At 46.5% G+C, this 21,891-nt stretch overlaps 1 protein-coding gene across 1 annotated transcript; it reads left to right on the plus strand.

Moving 5' to 3' along the window:
• The first annotated feature begins 8 nt into the window (after window positions 1-8).
• LOC125449762 (CDC42 small effector protein 1-B-like) lies at window positions 9-21,141 on the plus strand. The gene is made up of 4 exons (XM_059642978.1): window positions 9-40; window positions 5,554-5,659; window positions 13,091-13,211; window positions 16,993-21,141. Exons 1-3 carry the CDS (start codon window positions 9-11, stop codon window positions 13,193-13,195), a joined length of 243 nt encoding a protein of 80 aa, XP_059498961.1. The 3' UTR covers window positions 13,196-13,211; window positions 16,993-21,141.
• Window positions 21,142-21,891: the final 750 nt, after the last annotated feature.

The following is a 21,891-nucleotide window of genomic DNA, read 5'->3' on the forward strand; positions in this document are numbered from 1 at the left end:
TGTGAAGCATGTTGCTGGAGTCACATGTGGGCCAGACCAGGTAAGGATGGCAGTTACTTGCCCTAAAACATTAGTGAACCCTGTGTGTTCTTCGTTTAAACCCCAGACAACTGACAATAATGCCAGATTTTGTTTTTAAATACTTCACATTCCAATACTTGCCACGATGTAGGATTCGAACCGAGGTCTCCAGAGCAATGACAGAAATTGCTAGAAAGGCTCGGGAGGTCTGGCAGCGTCATTGGAGAGAAACCAAGAGTTAACATTTTGGGTTGACTGACCCTTCCTCAGAACGTTCCCTGGGGTCTTTAGGTTACTCATCCCAGTGACCATACTGTTGAGCCTCCCCTGCTGTTTTGAAAAACGGTTGAAAGCTCATTGCTGTGATGGCAACTGCCAACTGTACGGAAATGCCCGTCAGGGGTCACTAACTGGGGAAGGAGATCGGCCGTCCTTACCCAGTCTGGACCTACATGTGGCTCCAGGCGCCCCACAGCAACGGGGTTGACTCTTAGCCACCCCAATCTGAACAGTTAGGGGTGGGCCATAATTGTTGCCCCAGTCCAAGTGTTGCCCAAATCTGGTGGATGGAAGGGCATGGGAATGGGGGTGGATGTTGGATGGGGAAGAGAAAATGAAAGACTGCTGTGTGCGTGTATGAACGGAGGGAGGAGGCCCAGGGCAGTGCAAATCAGAATCTTACAGTACAGAAAGAAGCCATTTGACCCACCGTGTCTGTACCAGCTCCCAAAAGAGCTATCTGGCTGGTCCCACCTTCCAGCTCCATCTCCATACCCCTCTTAAAGCAGAAAGGCTTGTTGTGCTGCCTTATGTAGTTGAACTGCCACATCGCTGGTTAGTAGGCCAAGGGCCTGGCTCTCTGTAAATAAAAATCTGTAAAAGTCTGATCCAGTTATATCCTTCACCAGTTGAGGGTTTTTTTTTGTCTGTGGGGTGGATGGGGAAAACAGAGACTGCTTAACCTTAACTAAGGCATCGATACTGGGGAGGGAGTGTAAGAGGGGTCAGAATTTACATGCTGTTTCTGTTCTGAATGTTTACGCCGCAGATTTAACGTGGCGTAGGAGGCTGCTGGGCTTCAGTTGGTATCCCATAACTCAGTCTCTATTTAAATAATCACCCAGTGCCTGCTCGGATGCCACAGTTGAACCTGTCCCTACTGCAGTTCCAGGCAGTGCGTCTCCTTGGAGAAGCTGATGGCCTAATGGTATTCTCACAGCGAACCAGTAACCCGGGTTTGAATCCGCCACAGTAGAATTTGAATTCAGTTAGGAGTCTGGAATGACAAGTCTAATGATGACCATAAACCCATTGTAAGAAAAACCCATCTGGTTCACTAATGCCCTTTAGGGAAGGAATCGGCCATTCATATCTGATCTGGCTAATGTGTGACTCCAGACCCACAGCAATGTGATTGACTACTAACTGCCCCCTGGGCCATTAGGAATGGACAATAAATGCTGGCCCAGCCAGCGACGCCCTCACATACAACACAGAAACAGAATCCTTCTATGTGTTGTCTAGGCAGACCCCCACGTGATATGGAAAACATCTATCAGATCTCCTCTTAAACCTCTTCCGCACTCTTTCCAATACATTCACATCTTTCCTGAACTGTGGTGCCTGAATCTGTACACTCCAGATGTACTGCCAGTGTCTTCTAGAACTTTCTACCTCCCACTGGGTGACACAGTGACTCAGTGGTTAGCAGCAGGGATCCAGGCTTGATACCAGCCTCGAGTAACTGTGTCTGAGTGGAGTTTGCACATTCTCCCCGTGTATGCATGGGTGCTCCAGTTTCCTCCCATAGTCCAAAGACAAGCCGGTTAGGGTGGATTGGTCTTGGGGAAATTCGGGGTTACAGGGATAGAGTAGGGAGATAGGTCAGGGTGTGATGCTGTTTGGAGGGTCGCTGTGGACTCAATGGGCTGAATGGCCTGTTGCCATACTGTAGAGATTCTATGATACTTGACTGCTTCTGAAACCAAAAGTACTGTTGTGTGCCTCTACCCGTCCTGTTTGTTTCAGTAACTTCCTGCCTCTTCCTAGGTTACGTGAAACAATCCCTCTTCTGTACCTACACTGGCCCTAAACCCCACCTCTTCCTCTGTTACATCGGCGCTGCCTTGTGCTCCTATGAGGAGCTCAAACACTTCATCCACTTCGCCAACATCTTCACCCCAACCTTACGTTCACCTGGACCATCTCCAATACCTCTCTCTCCTTCCTGGTCCTCTCTGTCTCCATCTCTGGCAACCACCTGGAAACCGATATCCATTTCAAGCCCACTGACTCCCACAGCTACCTAGAATATACCACCTCCCACCCACTTTGCTGCAAAAATGCCATGCCCCCATTCCCAATTCTTTCACCTCGGCCGCATCTGCTCCCAGGATGAGGCATTCCACTCCCATACACCTCAGATGTCCTCATTTTTCAAGGACTGCAACTTCCCCCTTCTCTATGCTTGAGAGTGCCCTTGACTGTGTCTCCCGCATTTCCCGCAACTCATCCTTCACACCCCCTCCCCGCATTAACAACCAAAACAGAATCCTCCTTGTCCTCATGTTCCACCTCACCAACCTCCAGATCCAACGCATCATCCTCCGACACTTCTGCAATCCGACCCCACCACCAAAGACATTTTTCCCTCCCCATCCTTATCTGCTTTCCGGAGGGACCACTCTCTCCGGGATTCCCTTGTCCGCTCCACACTCCCCTCCAGCCCCACCACACCCGGCACTTTTCCTTGCAACCACAGGAAGTGCTACACCCCCCTCTTCACCCCCATTCCCAGGCCCCAAGAAGACTTTCCACATCAAGCAGCAGTTCACCTGCACATCTACTAATGTGGTATATTGCATCCGCTGTTCCCATTGTGGCCTCCTCTACATCAGGGAAACCAAGCGGAGGCTTGGGGACCACTTTGCAGAACACCTACACTTGGTTCACACTGAACAACTGCACCTCCCAGTCTCAAACAATTTCAACTCCCCCTCCCACTCCACAGACAACATGTCGATCCTGGGCCTCCTGCAGTGCCACAACGATGCCACCCGAAGGCTGCAGGAACAGCAACTCATATTCCGCCTGGGAACCCTGCAGCCCAATGGTATCAATGTTGACTTGGCAAGCTTCAAAATCTACCCCCCCCCCCCGCCACTGCATCCCAAAACCAGCCCAACTCACCCCGCCTCCCTAACCTGTTCTCCTCTCACCTATCCCTTCCTCCCGCCTCAGGTCCCACCCCCATCTCCGACCTACTAACCTCATCCCGCCCCCTTGACCTGTCCGTCCTCCTTGGACTGACCTATCTCCTCTCTACCTCCCCACCTACACTCATCTTTACTGGCTCCATCCCCGCCTCTTTGATTTTGTCTGTCTCCGCTCTACCTTTTTTCTCCTCTATCCATCTTCGATCTGCCTCCCTCTCTCCCCCTATTTATTTTAGAACCCCCTGCCCCTCCCCCATTTCTGAAGAAGGGTCTAGGCCTGAAACGTCAACTTTCCTGCTACTCTGATGCTGCTTGGTCTGCTGTGTTCATCCAGCTCTACACCTTATCTCTCTACATATACACCCAGTTCTCTAACCTTCTTCACACCCTTTTAGAATAGCACGTATCTTTTATGCTGTCTATGTTCTTTGTACCACTTCAAGTTCTACATTGTCCTCCTCATAGTTTAACGATTCTCCTCAAGTTTCATCTTCTGAAAACTTTGTCCCCTGCTGAGCAAGATTCAAGTCTTTCATATAACTCCTGGGGAAACTCCGCTACAAACCTTCAGCCTGAAAAATACCCAATAATTATTTCTGTGTTTCCTATTCCTCAGCCAGTTTTTTTTGTCCATAAAGTCATTCAGCATGGAAACAGACCCACTTCAATCCTACCAGTCCAATTTATGTACTTATCCAAATGCCTTTTGAATGTTGTAACTGTACGCCCATCCACCACTTCCTCAAGAAGTTCAAACCACCTTCTGTATAAAACATTTGCCTCTTGTATCTTTTTAAAATCTCTTTTTCCTATAAGGTGATCTCTCAACCTTCACCACTCCAGTGAGAAAGGTGTTAGCCTGTTCATGTTTGTACTGTCCATTTTATTCCACAAGCTATAACCTTCTTCACCAGACTGTGTTATGAAACACCTCCTACAAGTCCCAATAGACCACATCCACAGTATTACCTTCATCAACCCTCTCGATCATCTCCGAACGAGTTGGACACAATGTTCCCTGAACAAATCCATGCCCATTCTTCCAAATCATGAATTCTATTCCAAATGTGTTTTCCCACCTCCTCAGTTAAATCATCTGGTCTGGAGTTACTGGCAGAGTACAATCCTTAAGAGATTTTAAAAAGAAAGACATGAGGGACAGTTTTTTTTTTACACACAGAAGGTGATTTGCATATAGAATGAACTTCCTGAGGAAGTAGTGGATGCGGGTACAGTCACAATGTTTAGAAGACATTTGGGTATGTCTATGAACAGAAAAGGTTTGCAGAGATATGGGCTAGGAGCAGGCAGTGGAACTAGTTTAGTTTGGGATTATAGACTGGTAGGACTGAGGGGTCTGTTTCTGTCCTGTATGACTCTGTCATATGTTTCAGCATCATTCCCCCCCCCCCCCCCCCCCCCGAAAGAACCCCGCGCTTTTCTCTTCTGCTGTAACAGTAACTGTGGGGTCCATCGCGTCCATTTCTGAAAGCGGGTGTTATCCAAGGAGAGCTTCCTCGTGAACAGTGCAGGTCCCAATCAGTATTGGCACTGGGAGTATCGGAGAGATTCTGCATTGAGTGCTTGTGTATTTGATCAGCTGTGGGCAGTGGAGATTAAGTGGAAACTCTCCCGCACCCATTACAAATAGACGATGCAAGGTGAAACTGTGATGGTAGGGTGACGCTTTGCAAATAAACAGTCTTACAAGTGTGACAAGATTGGCTCTGGTTGCATCCTTAGCCGCCAGATTTTCTACGATGGAACATAATTCCTGCAGTGAGTTCTGAACCTGCTCCTCATCCAACGCCGTTTTGGAAAGAGCTGGTCTGGGTGTCACCCAAATCTGGGATCTTACTGTGTATAATCTGGCTGCCTCTCATTCCTACTTTCAGTTACGATTTAGTTTCTTTAAGTGGTTGTTGGAAATGTTAGGTGTGAAGATTTTTGCATGTTCTTTAATCTTTACTCTGCCTCCACAGATGCTGCCAGATCTGCTGAGTTTCTCCAGAACTTCCTGTTTGTTTCATATTTCCAGCACCCACAGTACTTTTCTGATATGATGATCCTCTGTCCTTTGTTGCTTCTTTTATTCTATGCCAGGGTGTGGTCTTTGCGGTCTCACTCAGTAAATTGCCCATTTTGAGCTGCCCTTAAGGCCGTGAGCAGTGGAGGAGAAGGTGACAGAGGTAGGGAGAGGGTGTAGGGGGAACACTGTTCTGCATTTGCCTGATGGTTCCGTGGAGAGGTAGGAAATGGGCAAGGAGGAAGCTGTGAGCTGGTCTTGCCGTGGTAACCTAATACTTTGATTCCGCAGAAAAAAACGGAAACGTATCGACAGGAGTATGATTGGCGAGCCCATGAACTTTGTGCACTTGACGCACGTCGGGTCAGGAGACATGTCGAGCCAAGGCTTCTCCATGGTGAGTCATCGAGTGTGCTTTCGGGCACTTCCTTCTCGTATGCCTGAGTCTGGCCTTGGAGACTGTGTAAATCCTTCTGGGATGGAATCGGGGAAGGGAGTAATTGTGGATTCTGCCTGAGGATATGATATGGATTCACGGTTGAATGTCGCGTGCTGCAGACACTGTAAGATTAAGTGACTGTAGATAGAAGACCTTGCGTTGACTGACTTGTGCCACGCAGCTAGAGAGTTCCTCTTGAGGTGTTCTCACTGTTGTGATGTACAAAATGCAGCAGCCAGTCGGTGCCCTGCATGCTCCCACAGTTGGCACTGGGAGGGGGACCCATGTCATCTGTTTTTCTGAGAACTTCTGGGTTTTGGTGTTTGGCAGCAGTAATGTCTGGGAAATCCACTGACAGGATGGATGGGAGCTGCAGATAAATGTGTACATTTCCGACAGTGCTCGCTCGCAACCCCCCCCCCCCCCCCCCCCCCCCCCCCAAGTGCCCACTCTCTGTGTTGACCCTCTGACAGTGTGGCGCTCCCCTGGTTCTAACCTGCTTGCTGGTCACTAAATCAGCCCCTTTTCACTTCCGATCATTTCTCTCCGGGAATGTCAAGCCTGGAGTTTTTGAAATCCTTGCCAACTAGTCGTGTGGATGTATCCCTTAAGTGCTGAAGGTTACGGGGTGGCCTAATTGAGAGGTTTAAGAGGATTAAACTATTCAATGGGGTAGATAGAGGCTATTTCCTTTCGAAAAGAGTCTTGGCACTTTAGAGGGAGTGGGGTTTCAAATCTTTAAAATTCCACCCAGGGCTGTTCGTAGTGGCATAGGAAACGCTTGCTCACTGGTGCTGAAAATGGAGGGCTCTGTTTGAAATGTCAAAACTGGGAAGGGGCTGCTGGCCTGGTAGTATTATCATTAGACTGTTAATCTGCACAGCCAGGTAATGTTCTGGGGACCTGGGTTTGAAGTTATTTTTAAAATTTGTTAACCGGATGAAGACGTTGCTGGCTGGCAGCTTTTATTGTCCATCCCATGAGGGCAGATCAGAGTCCAGCACATTGCTGTGGTCTGGAGTCAAGTGTAGGCCAGACCAGGTAAGGATGGCAGTTTCCTTCCATAAAGGACATTAGTGAACCAGATGAGTGTTTCTGGCGTCATTAGACTCTTAATTCCAGGTATGTTATTGATTTCAAATGCCACCATCTGCTGTGGTGGGATTCGAACCTGGGTCCCCAGAACGTTGTCCAGGTCTCAGTATTAACAGTCCAGCGATAATACCACTAGGCCATCACCTCCCATGGCAGTTGGTGGAATTTGAATTCGATAAAATGATCTGGAACGAAGAGGCAGGAACAATCTACCTGGTTCACTGACCTAGTTTGGCCTGTATATGACTCCGGACCCACAGGAATGTGGTTGACACTTAACTGCCCTCTGGGCAATTAGGGGTGTGCCAGAGGGTAAAGCTGCACACATCCCCAGAACAATTTTATTTTAGAAAGAAAAGCAGGATGGCCGGCTGGATGGAGTCAAGAATGCAGATCGGCTCTGATCTAATTGAAGAAATGGTAGGACAGGCTTTGAAGGGATTGTGGGCATTGTCCCCCCCACCTCCTCCTGTACCTTCCGTCAGCGAGGAGTGTTGCAGCACACCGAGTCGAATAGCCAGTGGGTGCTGCTTGGCCTGTCTCGAGTGCTGTGTGGCCACTGCGGTAGTTTGGGAAAACCTGGTTACAAACGTGTGTGCAACAAGTTCCCACAAGCAGCGATTCAGTGGCTACACTTTGGACAAGGTGGTGGGGAGGAGCGTGGGGGAATGGAGCGCTGACCGGATCCTGCACTTTCCTCAGGACCACCGGATGGAAGGGTCACGTAAGCTCGGTTTGGAGTTGCAGGTGCCCAAGCTGGTATCAGTGGCGAGAAAAAGAAAGCTGCTCATTCTCCTTCAAAAGAGGAAAGTGGAGGGCTTGCATTGCAGTTGCTTGGCTCTTCAACTGTGGGAGAGGTACCTCCTGCACTCTGATAACTGGAGTGGTGAAGCTTTAAGATCTTGTTGGCCAGGCTCAGCCATGAGCAGACCAATTGGCTTGGGTTTTCTGAACTTAATGTGCTTGAAAACTGCCGCTCCAGATAAATGTCGAAGGGCCAGCTCGAAATCTCTGCAGGAGATTTGGAATGGACTCTGTTAATGGTGTTAATGATGCTGCCAGACCTACTGAATTTGTTCAGCACCTTTTTGTATTTTCCACTCTTCCTCCATTGACTTCACTCCCCCTGCCTCCCTTTCGCATAAAAAATAGAAAATTGGGGAAGATGTAGGCCATTCGGCCTTTCGAGCCAGCTTCGGTCTTCAGTACTGTCATGGTTGACCATTCCAACTGAGTTCCCTGCTTTCTCCCCTATTGATTTGTTCAGAACTGTATCCAACTCCTTTTTGAGAACATTTTGATTTTTCAGCCCCGAGTGCTTTCTGTGGTAGAGAATTCCACGGGATCCCCACACTCTGGGTGAAGATATTTTCCCCTCTCCACACACTTTTTGTGCTGCCCCCTCCTTCCCTTGAGCTTGCTCAGCCCATATCCTCACCCCTTTTTCCCCTTCAGGTATATTCGGAATCGAGAGAGAGAGAGAGAGAGAGAGTTTTGTGGACGCTGAACAGAGTTGAGGTTCTTTACAGTGAAGAAAATTCTGATTTGTGGAAAAAGAAACCCAATTGGATGGATCCTTAAAGAAAAGGCCTGCGTTTCTGAAGGTTAAGGCAGCCACTTTTAATTGTTGCAGCAGTAGGAAATCCTATTGTGTACAAGTCTCCCCACATTGTCCTTAATGCCAGACTTGTTTACGAGCTGTTGGGAGATTCCTGACATTCCCGGAGGGGGAGGGGAAGCTGTGACTGCACATCACATGGTCAGGATGACAATAACCCCCTTTTATATGTTTTTCACAGAGAGCTGTCTCTTGGTCCTGTTTCAGTCGTGTGACACCAGGTCTCGTGTATTATGTCACAGGATGGTGCCATTCTATCGAATGAAGTATTCTAGCCCCGCTCTGGTCAGGGCTGGCTTCTGGTGCATTGTAACTTGATAAGTAAATAGCTGGGAGTGGCTGCATTAATCATCCTGCTGAGAGTTCAGAGTCAAATGCCCTTCATTTGAATTGACACTCCCAGGACACTCTTGTGTCAGCTGAGAGTTATCAGTGCCATTAAAAAGGATTTGGAGGCTTATCATGTGAATTTAACTGTGGGGCTGGAGAACAGAAATAAGTCTCTCTCGCTCACTACACCCCTTTTGCCTTAGAGTCGTGACTTCAAGTGGCACTTTAGAGCAAGGTCAACAAATTAGTACTGATGGTAAGACTCCCCACCCCCTGCAGAGCTTTAGTTAATAATGTTAAGAAATCACACGACACCAGGTTATAGTCCAACGGGACTATTTGAATACACAAGCTTTCTGAGCACTGCTCCTCCTAGATGTGAGTGAGAGAGGTAGTAGCTGACACAGAATTCAAGTCAAAGGTCAAACCGAGATGACAGAGATAGGGAGGGGGCATAGGGGCCAGAGGAGGTGACAGGGATAGGGAGGGAGTGTAGGGGGCCGGAGGAGGTGACGGGGATAGGGAGGTAGGGAGGGGGCTGATGGGGTGAGGGGGCTGATGGGGAGCGGGGTGGGGGCTGAGGGTGAGGAGGGGGCTAACAGGGGGAGGGGGGTGGGTGGGTGGGCGGGCGTGGGGGAAGTTGGTGAGGGGTGGTGCTGGAGGGGGTGTGGGTGGGTGTGGGGGCTGCCGGGGAGAATGGGGGGGGGGGTGGGTGTGGGGGCGGGGATGGGGTGACTGGGAGAGGGAGGTGAGTTAGGGAGGCCTGTCGGGCATGTAGAGTGATTGTTGTGAGAATGTTTATCCTCCCTGTCCTTACCCCAGTCAACCTGATGTGAAATGTGCAGTGACGAAGAATAGAAGCAGGTGTCTTAAATTTTGCCCTTTTTATAGCCATTTCAAAATGTTGCTGAATCTAAAAATCCACTCCCAATATCATAAAAACGTGCAGCGTCTCTGTAAGTTAGACTGTTGGGAATAGAAGTCACAAGAGGTTGTTTGGCCCATCCATCCTGGCCTCTGCCAGTTTGCTGCAGTATTCCAGTAGGCCCTGACGTTTTTAGGAAGTTATTGCTGTTAATATTGAACATACATGAGCTGCCACTGCTGACTCAAGTGGAGAATGATTAAAATCCACCACCTCCCGACGAAATGAAGACACCCTGGCTCAGCTCAGTCCTAAGCGGCCTGTTCTTTATTCCGAGACTGTGCCCCTGGACGTGGATTTCCACGCAATCTTGATCACTGATGGCTTGCTATTTCATCAGCTGCTGCCCCCTCAGTGTTGGGAAAACTCCATTCGGTAGCAGGGACAGAAGGAACTGCAGATGCTGGAGAATCTGAGATAACAGGGTGTAGAGTTGGATGACCACAGCAGGCCAAGCAGTATACTAGGAGCAGGAAACCTGATGTTTCGGGCCTAGACCCTTGGCCCGAAATGTCAGCTTTCCTGCTCCTCTGATGCTGCTTGGCCTGCTGTGTTCATCCAACTCTACACCTTGTTATCTCCATTAGGTAGTATTCTGTTTAATTCAAATTCCACTTTCCTTTTTGGCTGGCCTTGGAAGATCCCACTCCTGCTGTCAGCAGTTCTTTCTGATGAATGTCACCAGCGTAGGATGACTGGTCATTTATTGGTGCTAGCAGTAAGCTTGCTGTGTGCAACTTGGCCGACCCATTTTCTCCCTCGTGACACTTTGCAAAGAGTTTTGCTGGCCTTGTTGCTGTTCAGCACATCCCTGGAGGCCTTTGAAGGGTCTGTTTCCTGGCTGTACATCTCTACGACTCTAACTGGGAGCATTGTTCCTTCTGAGCTGTATGTCATGAGGCAGCTTCTGCTGTGGGATTGATCCAAACAGCTCAAGCTAACCATGAATTGTTAAGCTTCATGCTCACCAGTGAGTAGTTGAAACATCATCTGTTCAGCGTGTGTGAACTGGCAGGCAGCTTGCCCTGGGCCTTCCATCAGGGGTGCCCTGTAATTGGCCTTGGTTCTGTCGGGTCAAGGAGACATTAAAAACCATCTCCCATTTCCCTGATAACAAAGTGTGAAGCTGGATGAACACAGCAGGCCAAGTAGCATCTCGGTAGCACAAAAGCTGATGTTTCAGGCCTAGACCCTTTATCAGACCTCTGATGAAGGGTCTAGGCCCGAAACGTCAGCTTTTATGCTCCTGAGATGCTGCTTGGCCTGCTGTGTTCATCCAGCTTCACACTTTGTTATCTTGGATTCTCCAGCATCTGCCGTTCCCATTATCTCTGATCCCATTTCCCTGTCATGAGGGCTAACTGGATAGGAAGGAGATGGGGCTCAGCTGATAGTTTATCGCACATTAATTGTGGGCAATTATCAGGGTACAACTGCTTTTAAGACTTTAGATCCGTATTACTGTATATTGTCTGTGTATGTGACGTTGCTTTGGACTGGAGCTCTGTCTCTGTTGCTCTAGTGTGTGTGTGTGTGTGTGCGCGCGCGCCAGCGTCTCTGTCTCGCTCTCTCTACCTTCACTCCTAACTAATTCTGCCTGTTTCTCTCTATCTCCAACCCCTGTCTCTCTCGCTCCCATTTCCCCCTCTGTACCCTGACTAGTTCTGTTTCTGTAACCCGTCTGCCTGTCTCTCTCTCTCAGTTCCTCCTGTCTCTGTTTCTATCATCCTGACTTGCCCTCCTGCCACCTCCTGAGAGTGTGTGTGTTTGGGGATGACTGTCAGATACTGTCGTTTGCACCAGCTGCTGGGTCCCATGCCATCAATCGAATGAATCCACTGCAGAGATGCTGGAAACTGAAGCATTATGTATTCTAGATGTGTCTCTTCTGCCAGAACCGAAATAAGAGGGCGGTTGTGTTTGTGGGGTTGGGGGTTGTCGCTGTTGCTAATAATGATTCTGCAGCTGCTCAAAGAAAAGACTCTTTCTATGGAATTAATTTCACAAAAAGAGAAAAACCGCCAGTCAACACCCCCTGTTATTCTTTTGTTGCCTGTTTGTTACGGTGTGTTTTCTTTCTAATGTTTTTAACCCGACCACGGCACACTTAAAGGAGACAAACTGGGAGCGACAGCAGGCCACTCAGCCCCTCAGTCCTGCATAGCCATCTGATAAAATCATGGTGCAGTAGATTCCAGCCTCAATCAGCCACCACCAAATAACACTCAGCTTCCTTGTCAATCTAAGCTCTGTCTAACTTGCCCATTTTTAAAATTCCATCTCCCCTGTTGACCGGGAAGGGGAGAGAGAATCCCACAGCCCTCTGAAAGAGAAGATTGTCACAAATTGCAAGTGCCCTTCCCTATTCTTTCACTCTCTTGCCTCATGACCACACAGCTGAGAAGGAGCAATGATCCCAGTTAGTCATAGAGCAATACAGCACAGAAACAGACCTTATGGTCCAACTCGTCCATGCCAACCAGATATGCTAAATAAATCTCTAGTCCTATTTGCTGGCATTTGGCCCATTATCCCTGTAAACCCTTCCTATTCATGTACCCATCCAGATGCCTTTTTAAATGTTGTAATTGTACCAGCCTCCTCCACTTTCTCTGGCAGCTCATTCCATAGACACACCACCTTCTGCGTGAAAAAGTTGCTCCTTAGTTCCCTTTTAAACCTTCCCCCTTCTCACTGATGCTGTCTAGTTTTGGACTCCCCTATCCAGGGGAAAAACCTGTCTATTTACCCTACCCATGCCTCTCATGATTTTATAAATTTCTATTCTTCAACCTCTAATGTTTTAGGGAAAATAGCCCCAGCCCCTCTCTCTATAGCTCAAACCATCCAACCCTAGTAAATTTTCTGTACCCTCTCAAGTTTCACAATATGCTTCATCTAGCAGGGAGACCGGAACTGTGCACAGTATTCCAAAAGTTGCCTAACCCATGTCCTGTACAGCCACAGCATGCCCTCCCAACGCCTGTATTCAGTGCACTGACCGATCAAGGCAAGCGTACCAGACATCTTTTTCACTGTCCTATCTATCTGCGACTCCACTGTCAAGGAAATATAAACCTGTACCCCAAGATCTCTTTGTTCACTAACGCTCTTCCAGTTCAGTACAGTAACTGCAGCGATGAGACTGTTTTGCATTTATAGTTCATGGTGATGTTGTTGGTCATGAGATGTGTGCCACTGTTTGTTTATCATTCCAGGTTGCCCCTTGACCTGAATGGCTCGCTCTTTCCAGGACAACTATTTCTGTACGTCACCCATATCTCAAAAAGTGGTTAGCACTGGGCAGCGAACGTTGGCCTTGCCTGCGATGCCCACATGCCATGAATGAATGAATTAACAAAACTAAAAGCTCTAATTTTATTGGTGTTGGTAAAGTTTCCTTCTTTTCCCCCCTCAACAGCCAGGGTCGGTACAAGAGCGGATGAAATCCAAAAGTGGTTTAGTTGCCAATTCTACTACGGATTCAAGACAGAATGTAGCAAACAGCCAGTTTTCTTCACAGTGAGCACCTCTTTCAGCAAGTAAGTCCTTCAAATAGAAAATTAACTAGACAAATACTGGATTAATGGGCAGATAGTCTTCTGAGAACTGTAGGAAAAGTTACATCACGTGGGATTCAGGGTGAGCTTGCCAATTGGATACAAAATTTGCTTGAAGGCAGGAGACAGAAGGTGGTGGTGGACGGTTGTTTCTCGGCCTGGAGGCCTGTGACCAGTCACGTTCTGCAGCAGTCAGTGTAGGTCCACTATTGTTTGTCATTTTATATAAATAATTTGAATGAGAATTTGGGAGGCATGGTTAATAAGTTTGAGAATAGCACCAATTTTGGTGCCAAAAGTTGACATGAAGTTTATCTAAGATTACAAAGAGACCTCGGCCAATCGGGCAAATGGTTTGAGGAGTGGCAGATGCAGTTTAATTTGGATAAATCTGAAGCATTGCGTTTTGGTAAAACAAACGAGGACCGGAATTGTACAGTTCATGGTAGGGAACTGGGTTAGGTTGTGGAACAGAGACACCTGGGGGTTCGAATACATAGTTCCTTGAAATTTGCGTCACAGGTAACAGGGGGGTTAAGAAGGCATTTAGCATGCTTGCCTTCATTGCCCAGAGCTTTCAGTATAGGAGTTGGGCATCATGTTGAGGTTGTGTGGGATGTTGGGTCAGGCATCGTCAGGACTACTGAAGAGTATGGAGAGTTCAGAAAAGATTTACCAGGATGTCGCTGGGGATAGAGGGTTTGAGATATAAAAATAGCCTGGATAGGCTGGGACATTTTACACTGGAGAATTAGAGGTGATGTTATAAGAGCTTTATAAAATCATGAAGGGTATAGATAAGGTGAATGACAAAGGTCTTGTGCCCAGGATGGGGAGTTCAAGACATTGGGGGTACATTTTTTAAGGTGAGAGGGGAGAGATTTTGAAAAAGACATGAGGGTCAAAAGTTTTTAGAGTGGTTCGTGTGTGAAGTGAACTTCTGGACGAAGTGGTGGATGTGTGTACAGTTACAATGTTTAAAAGACATTTAGATAAGTACACAAATAGGAAAGGTTTGGAGGGATATAGGCTGAGCCGAGGCAGTGGGACTAGTTTAGTCTGGGATTATGTTTGGCATGGACTGGTTGGACCGAAGGGTCTGTTTTGTGCTGCACGATTCCATATACGGTCTTGAGAGCTTAGATGTGGAGAAGCTGTTTACTGTTGTGAAAGAATCTAGAACTAGGGATCACTAGTTTCAAAATAATTTCAAACAGATGAGAATCTTTATTCCTGTCAGACAGTCACAAGTCTTTAGAATTCCTTCTTCAAAAGGCGGTGGAAGCAGAATTTTTGAATATTTTTAAGACAGAGGTTGATCCTTTGTAAGCAAGGCATGTCAGGAATTGATGGGAATGTGAAATAATGATCTTATTGAATGGTGGAGCAGTCTTAAGGAATCAAATGCCTATTCCTGCACTTAATTCCTGTTCCTATTTAACCAGAGACACGTTACAGCTTTGGAACTATTTTTAAAAAATAGCCAGGTTTGAATAAAATCCCTGCAGTGTGGAAGCAGGCCATTTGGCCCATTGAGTCCATACAGACCCTCCAAAAAGCATCCAAGCCAGACCCATATCCCTGCATTTCTCATGGCCAACACTCCCCCCGCCCCCAAGTGCTGTGAGGCAGCAGTGCTAGCCACTGTGCCACCCATAATGTGATGGACGCGGAGAGTGGAATTATAAGTTCCGAGTATAAACAAATGAAAACTTATTTGGAGGCAGTAGAAGGAATTTCCCCTCATTGGAACGGTGGCTCAGTGGTTAGCACTGCTGCCTCTCAGTGCCAGGGACCCAGGCTTGATTCCAACCTTGAGTGACTATGGGGAGTTTGCATATTCTCCCTGTGTCTGTGTGGGTTTCCGCCAGGTGCTCCGGTTTCCGCCAGGTGCTCCAGTTTCCACCCCCAGTCCAAACGTGCAAGTTTGGTGGATTGACCATGCTGAATTGTCCCATAGTATCCAGGGGTGTGTAGGTTGGATGCGTTAGCCATGGGAAATGCAGGATTGCAGGTATAGGTTAGGGATTGGGTCTGGGTGGGATGCTGTTCAGAGGATTGGTGTGGACTTGTTGGGCCAAATGGCCTATTTCCACACTCTGAGGTTTGTATGATTTTGGGGTGCAGAACTGATCAAGTCAGAACAGGGTACAGTGGCTCAGTGGTTAGCACTGCAGCCTCACCGCCAGGGACCCGGGTTCGATTCCAGCCTCGGGCGACAGTCTGTGTGGAGTTTGCACATCCTCCCTGTGTCCTCCAGGTGTTCCAGTTTCCTCCCACAGTCCAAAGATGTGCAGGCTAGGTGGATTGGCCACGCTAAATTGCCCGTAGTGTTTAGGGGTGTGTGGGTTATAGGGGGATGGGTCTGGGTGGGATGCTTCAAGGGGCGGTGTGGACTTGTTGGGCTAAAGGGCCTGTTTCCACACTGTAGGGAATCTAATCTTAAAAAAAAAAGATAAGATGCAGGTGCTGAATTAGTTCGTTCGACTAATTAAGATTTTTCTCAATTGTGGGTGATCCCCACTCTCCTCTTCTCCCCGTAACCTTCGATTCCCTTACTAATCACGAACCCATCTATCTGCCTCTTAAATACAGTGTGGAATCGAGAATGATGAAGGCCAGCGTTTGGTGGGAACCTTGGAATAATTATTGGAAGAGCTTCAGTGGGAAATGTGGGGCAGGGCTGTTGCAGAGGGTATTTTGGGAGAGGTTGGTGGTGATTGCAGAACCTTAGCAGGAAATGGGGGTTATGACGGAGGAGTTGGGGGAGTGGCAACATTTCATTCGGCTGCCAAACGTTTTAAGAATAGAAACTAGGAATGGGTATAGGCCATTCAGCCCTTTTAGGCCTGCTCTGTCATTCAGAATGATAACGGCTAATCCTCTTATCTCAAAACCATATTCCTGCTTTCTCTCCATACCACTTGACCACTTTTTAATATGTAAAAATGTATCAAACTCTTGAATATGCTCAGTGACCTGGTCTCCACAGCCTTCTGCAGTTGTGAATCATTTGAGTTTTGAGGCAGTTTGAATCTGAGATCCTCCATGAGTTCATTAGACCTAACTGGTAGTGAAATCTCTTCAAATTGAAGGCCTTTCACTAATTCTTAAGGTTGTACAGGATATTGGTGAGGCCTCTTCTGGAGTACTGTGCGCAGTTCTGGCTGCCTTGTTTTGGGAGGATATTATTAAGCTGGAGAGAGTTCAGAGGAGAGTTATCAAGATGATGCAGGGTATGGAAGGTTTGCCTTGTAAAGAAAGGCTGGAACTTTTTCACTGGAGGGTAGGAGGTTGAGACGTGACCTTACAAGTTTATAAAATAATGAGGGGTAGATATAGAGTTAATGGTTGTTGTCTTTTCTCTAGGATGGGGACACATTTTTAAATCTCTCTCCTCACCTTAAAAAAAAAAAGGACATGGGCAAATTATTTATACAGCAGGTTGTTCGGGTGTGGAATGAGCTTCCGGAGGAAGTGTTGGATGTGGGCACAGTTACAGCATTTAAAAGACATTTTGGATAAGTACGTGAATTGGAAAGGTTTACTGGGAAATGGGTAAGGAGCAGGCAGGCGGAATTAGTTTAGTTTGGGATTATGTTCGGCATGGACTGGGTACACCAAAGGGTCCATTTCTGCGCTGTGTGAATCTGTGTGGCTCTAGAGCTGACTGTGTTTGACAAATTGCATCAAAACTATTGGCCTAACTTTTTTTTTCTTCATTAAGAGTTTCTCACTGATGTCTTTGTGTGTTTTTTTTTAGGTGATGGCAGGCAACAAAACCACACTTGAACTCCCTTGATTACCAAAAAAAATGGGTCTGCTCTTTACAAAAAAAGCCACTTCGCATGGTTTGGACTAACTTATATATACTCTCACACATGTGGGTGTCCTCTGATTCCTCCTTTTTACATCTTCTGTCCAGCTCAAGAGCTCTGTGTGGACAGTTCCTTATGTGCGTTCCTCCTAAAAGAACACAGGTTCTCTGCTAATATTCCTGAGGTGGAAGAACAAAGGCTGCCTGTCACTCTGAAATCTCCGCTGAAGTGTCTTTTTAAAATCTGCTGTTTTGTTCAGTTCAGCTCAATCTGCAGGTCACGTCCCCTTGGTTTGCAGTGCAAGTTATTGCTCTCTGTCTGTCAGTCTGTGCGTGCATGTACGTGTGCTTGGTTGGGGGGTTTGGGGGGAAGGTGTTTGTGTAGAGTGCAGGGGACAAGTTTTTCATCTTAATCTTTTGGCTTTGAGTGGAAAAACTCCATCTAACATATCAATTTGAACAAGAAATGTGGTGAGATGGGAGCAGGGACTTGAGGTTGGTGGTAACTGGAGAGATGCCGGAGTTCAACTTGTAGGAATAATCTTCCCTTGCTGACAGTCAGATTTGTAACCCTGGTTTGAAAAATGAAACTTCTGCCTGTCTGTAGAAGTGCAAGTCCCCATGACACAAAGTTGGGAGGTGACATCTCCACAAGCGAGCTGATCTCGACTGTAGGACTGGTAGTAAGTTTCTAATGGAGCTAAATTATTTCCTTTCTATACTTTTTTTTCCTCTGGAATTTTGGTTATCTGAGAGAACATTTTCTTTTTCTCTGCTTGACCCGCATCACGACTTGAAAGCTGACATGGCAGCGCAGATTTTGGAGAGAGGTGATGCAACACCATTTTTCTGTATATAGCACTGTTGACCAGATGTCCCAAAGATTTGGTTTGTTCTATATCATGGAGCATTAATTGAGGATAGCCTCCCTTGCCACTCAAGAGGGTAAACTGCACTGCCATGGGGAAGACAGATCCACACAGTCTAGGCTATCCCCAGCCCAAAAGTTAGGCTCAATATGGTTAAACCTAAAGGCCCAACTGTAACGCACACTGGATCAGGCAGGACACAAAGCAGCCGTCTTCTGATTGCTCTCCGAGAAGCTGAAGTGAGGGACCGAGTTTTGAAGTTGCTGCCTGACTACTGCCATCGTTGAAAGCACTGTCATGACCTCTTGAGTTGTGTGAGGACAAATTTCCTCACTGACAAGGAGTGCCCGCATATGAGATTATTGTAGGGTGACATTTCCTCCAAACCATCGTGGTAAAATCAAGAGAATTAAGACTTTCTTTATCACATGGCCAGTTCCCCTTCCCAAGCCCCTGCAAGCCACAGCCCATAGCTTACCTAGTTGGTATATCAACCTAGCCCAAAGTCACTGGAAAATTCCACATAATTGTGTTAATTTCCCCACAGCCCTCAACAGCATTCTATGCTGCAGTGTTCAACTGAGTCTTATTGTCAAGAAAGATATTGGTGGGGGTGTGGGGCCTCCAATCTGTGGATGTAGTCCACCCTTCAATACTTCCATTGGAACCTGCTGCTCCAGAGATGGGAAATATTATTTTAGCTGGGAGGGTGGGTAGCTGGTGTTTTTTAAGAAGTAATATTTTTCAGCGAATATCTTGATCTTGAATAAATCTTTGAAATGCTTGCTTTTGTTTTTCTTTTTGAGGTCTGCGTTTTTGCTCTGTGGTGCGGGTGGTTGAGATGCTCTGTGGGCTCAAATGGGAGGGTTGCGAAGACTGGAAGCGGGGAGAGTGATGGCATTGACTGAGTACAGTACAGAAATGAGCCATTCAAACTGGCAGGTCTGTAATGGAGCATGTTCTCCCCATGTGCTGCCTCCTTAGTTTTTCCAACCCTATCTGTCACCGAACAATTTTGTGTTTGTGAGGCTGAACAGGCCAACTGCACATTAAAAGTATGCTCTTCAGACAAAGATCTCCTGTACCAGCTTGATGCGTGCATTTTCCAATGCCATCTTTTGAGCCACTTTGTAAGATTCTCTGCAGTCTGTTGCTACAACTACCCCAAATTTCAACTTCTTTTAGGTGAGAATGCTTCTAGCTTCCAGCATGGGGCAGTGAAACCTGGTAATAAAGCAGTAAGATTTTTCTGTAACACTGATTTTTCTTGCTGAAGCGTTGATCCTTTTTTGAAAAGCTGAGTATCTTAACATCCCATCTGTGGGAAATGATTCAGAACTTAATTTTTTAACTTGGAAGAGTGACACAGGCGTTCTGATGATCCTGTGTGTGTGTGTGTGTGTGTGTGTTTGTATGTACATCTCCGTGTTCCGGACCGCCAGCATGATTCATTTTGAGAACTCATTTTTTACCACGTGAGGAAATTGAGGCCAAACTTCTCAAAATCCCAGGTTACGTTCTGACCGAGGGAGGTCATTCAAACCATTTCATTTCTCCTATCCAGACAAACCCATCATCCCAGCTTGCAGCTGTTTTTAAAAAAATTATTCTAGGATATTCACATGCAAATGTGGGAATTCAAAGCGTACATGTGAAAGCACAGTGAGTGGAATTTATTATGTCAAACTGTCCTACCCTCAGCTGCCTGGAAATCCTTTCTTTTGCCTTCAGCAATGGATGAGAATTGTAAAAGATGTTCAGAATTGCATGAACACAACCCCAGCGTCTAGCAAATTTGACACCAAACTGTGCTACAAGTCCAGAATCCTTTTTGCCAATGGTGGAAGTAGAATTGCCTTATGGTGTTTGTGCTACTCAACAAAATGCAAACTATAATGAAAACTGAAAATGCTTGAGGAAACTCTGCCGGTCTGGCAGCATCTGTGGAGAGACAGACGGAGAGAGAGAGGGGGTGGAGTGTTAACATTCTGAGTCCAGTATGACTCTTCTACGGAAAACTGTTCTGTTTCTCTAGCTCTTTCTACTTTTTATTTCTGATCTCCAGCATTTGTAGTACTTTGATTAAAGTGGCAAATAACTTTGACCTTTTGAAGCCTTCTCATTCTAGGGGGGCAACCACAGATTTAAATGCCAGTTCACCTAAAATGTGCGTTTGACTTTTTTCTCCTTCCATGCACTATAAATATACATTTACCCGCCAATCCCAAAATCGCTTGAAGCTCTTGGTCATTCGGGCTATATTTCCATTAGCTGTATGGCCTTCAGTGCCTCACTAAAGTGGACACCTTTCCCATGTGCACCTTGTGTTTGACCATGAGTTCAATGTGATCTTTTGCCCGGCTGTCCTCCGGCAGAACGCGAACTTGGCAGCAGTCGTTGGATCATTGGGACCATGTTGTTTCAATTATATATTCCTCACAAGTCACGTTGAGGACAGGAGTAACTTCTTTGGGGTAAACTGGACACGTACAGATCAACTATGAGCATAGGGATGCCACAGCAGTTGCCAGTGTAAGCTGCCTTCTTGTCAAACAATTGGGCAAAAAGGGTGAAAGTTTCAGCCACTAAACAGTCTGCGCTGCATCTAAATGATGGGAAGGGGTGTTGCATCGGAGGCACTTCTAATTTCAGCACTTGACCAACAAGAGCAAGTATTTGAATGCATGCGTATTGATGACAGCTGGACTGTCTTTCTTGCAGTGAAGCACAACAATTCCTTTGTCTTCTCAGAATGTCCACTGATGGATAGCTGGGCTATTCCTTTAACTGTGTAGTGTTTGCATTCCCTGGCCAAATCATCGTAAGCGGTAACATTTTTAGAGATATATATATATATATATATATATTCGTTTGGTGACATTTGGGTTAATTTCAAAGATTTCTTATGGTTTTTAGGCTGGTCTGGCAGAGGGAAAGAACTTTGTATGTTATTGTCTAAGACAAAGAGTGTTTTTAGTCATTTGCTGCCTTTTAAGAATTGTATTGATATTATGCTTTGGTAAGTAGTTAGTTAATGATTCATGATGCAACAAATTGATTAGCTGATCTTGAACTTGAGCGTATAGGAAACTTTAAAGCACGTGTTTGGACACTTTAAGCGCAAGTTGATTTACATTTGCTCGAAGCTGTAAGTGACCTGTGCTGTACACGTTTGCAGTATCATTTTTTTTTCCTGTTTTAAGCTATAAAGCTTCATGTTCTCTTTGTCTGTTGTAATGAATGAGCTTTTTGATGGAACTACTTCCCTGAGCGTGTCTCTTTTATTCCACCAGCACAAACTTAGTCTTGGTGCACTCTACTCTACATTATTGGCAAACACTAGCTCTTTACAGTCTATTGAATGAGATTATGTGGGGTGACTTCAAGATATTACAGCTGTCTTGCTCTGAATGTCAAGTATGTAGTTTCACACCATGCACTCAATTTGACGACAGTGGGAGGAAATTGTGGCTCAGCTGAAACTTGCCTTCCTCTGAAGTTAAGACATCGTTTGAATAACTTGGTAAGGAGCTAGGGGGGTCAGCAATGGCTGATTCATTTTATTTTGAGTCCTCTAAGTAGTTTGGGTAAGTGCTGAGTTCCGTTCTTGTATCCTTGCTGCTTCACTACAGAGGTCAGCTTACTGGGTACTGAGAAGGGAATTACTACATAGCAGCTCCAGAATTACATCTTTATTCTTTAGTGGCATGTGGACATTAACAAGGCTGCATTTGTTGCCAGTCCTTTTAAATGCCATCATTGTTAGGACAATGGGTAATTAACCGTATTGTTTTGGTTTGGAGTCACTTGTAGGCCAGACCAGATAATCATGGCAGATTTTGTTCCATAAAGGACATGGGTGAACCAGTTGGGCTTTTACGGAAATCCCTCTCTGAAGGATGTCAAAGAATTGTAGAATCCCCACCGTGTGGAAGCAGGTCATTCGGCTCCACGCTGACCCTCTGAAGAGCATCTC

Source organism: Stegostoma tigrinum, chromosome 47 (assembly GCF_030684315.1).
Source record: "Stegostoma tigrinum isolate sSteTig4 chromosome 47, sSteTig4.hap1, whole genome shotgun sequence".
NCBI classification, from domain to species: domain Eukaryota; kingdom Metazoa; phylum Chordata; class Chondrichthyes; order Orectolobiformes; family Stegostomatidae; genus Stegostoma; species Stegostoma tigrinum.

Coding starts and splice junctions, on each gene's coding strand:
- LOC125449762 (XM_059642978.1), top strand. CDS start 9: ATGTTGCTGGAGTCACATGTGGGCCAGACCAG. Junction 41..5,553: donor TCACATGTGGGCCAGACCAG/GTAAGGATGGCA, acceptor TTGATTCCGCAG/AAAAAAACGGAAACGTATCG. Junction 5,660..13,090: donor CGAGCCAAGGCTTCTCCATG/GTGAGTCATCGA, acceptor CCCCCTCAACAG/CCAGGGTCGGTACAAGAGCG.